This window comes from Rhinopithecus bieti, unplaced genomic scaffold (assembly GCF_001698545.2).
Source record: "Rhinopithecus bieti isolate Rb0 unplaced genomic scaffold, ASM169854v2 scaffold_777, whole genome shotgun sequence".
NCBI classification, from domain to species: domain Eukaryota; kingdom Metazoa; phylum Chordata; class Mammalia; order Primates; family Cercopithecidae; genus Rhinopithecus; species Rhinopithecus bieti.
Genome location: NW_016803392.1, coordinates 2,053,506 through 2,058,575, shown reverse-complemented (window position 1 = coordinate 2,058,575; position 5,070 = coordinate 2,053,506). Strand labels below are relative to the sequence as shown.

General features: G+C 40.1%; 1 protein-coding gene across 1 annotated transcript in view; it reads left to right on the top strand.

Moving 5' to 3' along the window:
- Positions 1–4,084: 4,084 nt before the first annotated feature.
- Positions 4,085–5,070, top strand: part of LOC108535881 (eukaryotic translation initiation factor 3 subunit F-like) — a 3,079-nt gene continuing 2,093 nt past the window's right edge. Inside the window, exon 1 of the mRNA XM_017882281.1 lies at positions 4,085–5,065. Coding sequence (XP_017737770.1) covers positions 4,100–5,065 — 966 coding nt within the window. The 5' untranslated portion in view covers positions 4,085–4,099. The remainder of the gene's footprint in view (positions 5,066–5,070) is intronic.

Here is a 5,070-nt window from a genome sequence, read left to right as displayed (position 1 = left end):
AACTTGCTGCTTTCCCTGTATGTTTATGTTGTGGAGATGGCTTCTTTCCTTAAACCTGATGAACCAACATCTGCTAACTTCAAACATTTCTCCTGTAGTTTCCTCACTTCTCTCAGCCTTCATACAATTAAAGAGAGTTAGGGTGTTGCTTTGATTAAGGGAATGTTGTGAATATTTTAATTTGTTCAAGCCACTAAAACTTTTTTTATATTAGTATTAAGACTGTTGCACTTTATCAGTTGTGCGTTCACTGGAGTAGTACTTTCAATTTCCTTCAATAATTTTTCCATTGAATTCACAATTTGGCTCTTTTTGGTGCAAGAAACCTATCTCAGTTTTCAACATGCCTTCCTCACTAAGCTTAATCATTTCCAGCTTTTGAATTAAAGTGACAGATGCGTGACTCTTTCTTTCACTTTAACACTTAGAAGCCATTATAGGGTTATTAATTGGCTTAATTTTAGTATTGTTCTGTCTCAGGGAATAGGAAGGTCCAAGGAAAGAAAGAGAGACGGGGAAAGGAGCAGTCAGAATACCCATTTATTGATTAGGTTCACCATCGTACATGGGCATGGTTCTTTGTGGCCCAAAATAATTATGGCTGTAACATCAAAGATCACTGATCACAGACCACTATACTGATGATGATGGTAATAATAATAATCATAACATAGTTTGCAATACTGTGAGAATTACCAAAATGTGATACAGATAAATAAGCACATGCTATTGGAAAAATGGCACAGAAAGACTTGCTCAGTGCAGGGTTGTCACAAACCTTTAGTGAAAAAAACAACAACACGATCTCTGCTAAGTGCAGTAAAACAAAGCACAATAAAACAAAGTATTCCTGTATAAGATGAACAGGCCTTTTCTTCAGAAATTAAGCAAATTTGACAACAAAGGTAATACAATATATAAATTAGAAATCAATTAAATCTTTGTAGGGCAGGTTTCAAGCTCTTAAAGTAAAAGTATCTTTACTTCAAAGCTACGGCCACTAGTCTGCATCACACTGAACATCATCATTTTAGAAATTTCAGGATATTCCCTGGTCAAATAAATACCATCCTCCTCCTTTCATATTATTGCCTTGAATAATAGTCTAATACAAGGTTATACAATGCCTTAAAGGGTATTGCATCCATTCTTCCCAATAATTAAGAAGAATTAAGAAGTAGAATATTTTGGGAGATTCTTATAATGTCCTGCCTCTTGTCCTTTTGGCTGTCAAATGACAACCTTTTCTTCACGTACTGTATTAGATTCCTAGGACTACCATAACAAAGTGACACAGCTGGATGGCTTACAAAAATAGAAATGTATACTCTCACAGTCCTGGAAGCTTGAAATCTAAAATCAAGGTATCAGCAGGACAGGGCCATGCTCCCTTTGGGAACATCTTTGCCTCTTTCTAGCTTCTGGTGGTGACTATCAATCTTTGGTGTTCTTTGGCTTCAGTTGCATTTATTACATGGCACTCTTTCTGTGTGTTTTTGTCTTCACTTGATATTTTCCTCTTCTTATGAAGAGATCAGTCATATTGAATTAGAATCCATTGTAATGATCTTATCTTAACTTGATTATACAGGCAAAGATTGTATTTCAACCTAAGATCATACACACAGATACTGGGGGTTAGGACTTCAACATATCTTTTATGGGGTATATAATTCAACCTACAACACCAAAAAAATAGATACTAAGAGACCTTGGGCTATTACATTCTCAAGAGCTGGATATGAGGACAAAATAAAGTCATTGTGTAGATATATAATGATTCAAAACCATCCTGCCCTGAAGAGTTTAGGCAAGGATTTCTGGATGATTAGAAGATTTGAACATTCCTGTTGAAGTTCATTTTGAATTCTACTTGTTAAGACTATATAACAACCATAGCACTTTACAGATAAACCTAGACCCACTAAGCCTTGTTTGTGAATCTTACCAGAATGTAGAGAGGGCTTATCAGCAGAAAATTATGACCTTGCTTTTTTCTTCTCTTAGCTCATTCTCTCACAGCCCAAATCAGAGTTCATTACTGCCACCCCATAATAGCCAAGTGCTGAAACTGCAAAACCCCAGTTATGAGTAGAGCTTTTTGATACTATATTGTTAAAATACTTTGATATGTTTTATTAATAAATCTTTTCCAGCCAAATCTCAACAAACCTACTTGAGGCTGAACTTCTTAGTGTATAATGTACATCCACTATGAAAACTTATATATTTTCATGGCAAAAAAGAAGGACATATTGGCTTTTTTCTAACAAGGTTTATGTCTTAGTCCATTTTGTAATGCAATAAAATAATACCACAGACTGGGTAATTTATAATGAATAGAATTTATTTCTCATAGATCTGGAGAATGGAAAGTCCAAGACCAAGGAGCCAGCATCTTGTGAGGGCCTTCTTGCTGCATCATAACACATTGTAAGTCATCACATGTCTGAAGGGCAATGAGAGGGTAAGACAAAGAGAGAGAGGGAGAGAGGGGAAGAAGCAGCAAATCCACTCCCACAGTAGCAAACTCTCTCCCACAATAACAAACCCACTCTCACGATAATGGCATTTGTTCATTCATGAAGGCAGAGACCTCAAGACCTAAACACCACTTAAAGATTTCACCTCCAAATACCATCACAATGGCAGTTAAATTTCAACGTGAGTTTTGGAGGGGATAAACATTCAAGCCATAGCAGTTGGTATAAATAGTTATCTTCCACCACAGTGCATTTAATTAAGGACTGTAGTTTTGCCTCAATTCCTTTCTGATAGGAAGCAGAAAAATGAATAAAATTATTTGTATTTCAACTATTCAATGTTTGCTTCGGGACGACAAAAGAAAAAAATAAGTGGAAGGGGAAGGTGAATACAAATCCATGTTTCTCCTAATAATAAATTTATATCTGCAGTTTCCTCTCCTGAGTGCCTATATTAGTCAATTTTCATGCTGCTGATAAAGACATACCCGAGACTGGGTAATTTATAAAGAAAAAGATGTTTAATGGGCTCACAGTTTCACATGGCTGGAGTGGCCTCACAATCATGGCAGAAGATGAAAGTCACGTCTTACATTGGTTGCAGGCAAGAGAGAGAATGAGAACCAAGAGAAAGGGGTTTCCACTTATAAAACCATCAGATCTCGTGAGACTTATTCACTACCATGAGAACAGTATGGGGGAAACCACCCCAATGATTCAAGTATTTCCCATTGGGTCCCTCCCACAACATGTGGGGATTATGAAAGCTACAATTCAAGATGAGATTTGGGTGGGAACACAGCCAAACCATATCAGTGCCAGACCCACATACTAAAAACCTGGTGTATCCACTGTAGAGATCTCAAATTTAATGTATCTTAATCTAAATTTATAATATTTAATCTATACCCAGCTTCTTTTCCCATATAGCATCTGTGTTACTGAATTGCATAACCACCTAAGCTATAAACCTAGATATAATTCTTGTTATCTTTCCTTTGGTCCTCATATTAAGTTGATCACCAGATTTTATGAATTCTACCTCATAAATATTTCTAAAATATGTCTCCTTTCTGCCCCTCCACAGCTGCTTGTTTAGTTTTGATCCACATATTTCTCACTTGGGTTATTACGACAGCTTTCTAATTGCCTCCAATCTTGTCTTGCTCTCATTTATTCATCACATTATAGCCATGCAAATATTATCAAATTCAGATGCCTCAATGTTTCTTCTCTGCTATTGTACAATTTATTAATTTAATTATTCAGTCAATATGTAATGAGTGTGTACACTAAGCCAAACATTGAGGGAATGGTGGGTGATTGATTTTCATTGATTCTGTTCAAAATTACAAACCAGAATGTTATGATGAAAAAGCTTTAATGTTATGAGAGTATATAGCGGAAGTGCCTGACCTACATGGAGGATGACAGAGTAAAGTGAGAAAATAAGAGAAACTCAGGACCCAACTTTGGAGAAGTCCAGCATTTAAAAATTGGGTAAAGGAGTATAGACTTATAAGGAAACCTAAATTGCAGTCAGAGAGGCACTGCATGATACCAGAGACGCTTAATTAAGAAAAAGAGCCTTGCCTGCCTCCTTCTTTCTCGACAAGATGGCCACACCTGTGTTATCAGCAAGTGCTCCTCCGGCCACGCCAGCCGCAGCCCGGGTGGCAGCACCAGCATCAGCCTCAGTCTCAGTCCCAGCGCCAACGCCAGCACCGGCTGCGGCTGCGGTTCCCGCTGCGGCTCCAGCCGCATCCTCAGACCCTGCGGCAGCAGCAGCTACAACTGCCGCTCCTGGCCAGACCCCGGCCTCGGCGCAAGCTCCAGCGCAGACCCCAGCGCCCGCTCTGCCTGGTCCTGCTCTCCCAGGGCCCTTCCCCGGCGGCCGCGTGGTCAGGCTACACCCAGTCATTTTGGCCTCCATTGTGGACAGCTACGAGAGACGCAATGAGGGTGCTGCCCGAGTTATCGGGACCCTGTTGGAAACTGTCGACAAGCACTCAGTGGAGGTCACCAATTGCTTTTCAGTGCCACACAATGAGTCAGAAGATGAAGTGGGTGTTGACATGGAATTTGCTAAGAACATGTATGAACTGCATAAAAAGGTTTCTCCAAATGAGCTCATCCTGGGCTGGTACGCTACAGGCCATGATATCACAGAGCACTCTGTGCTAATCCATGAGTACTACAGCCGAGAGGCCCCCAACCCCATCCATCTCACTGTGGACACAAGTCTCCAGAACGGCCGCATGAGCATCAAAGCCTATGTCAGTACTTTAATGGGTGTCCCTGGGAGGACCATGGGAGTGATGTTCACACCTCTGACAGTGAAATACGCATACTATGACACTGAACGCATCGGAGTTGACCTGATCATGAAGACCTGCTTTAGCCCCAACAGAGTGATTGGACTCTCAAGTGACTTGCAGCAAGTAGGAGGGGCATCAGCTCGCATCCAGGATGCCCTGAGCACAGTGTTGCAATATGCAGAGGATGTACTGTCTGGAAAGGTGTCAGCTGACAATACTGTGGGCCGCTTCCTGATGAGCCTGGTTAACCAAGTACCCAAAATAGTTCC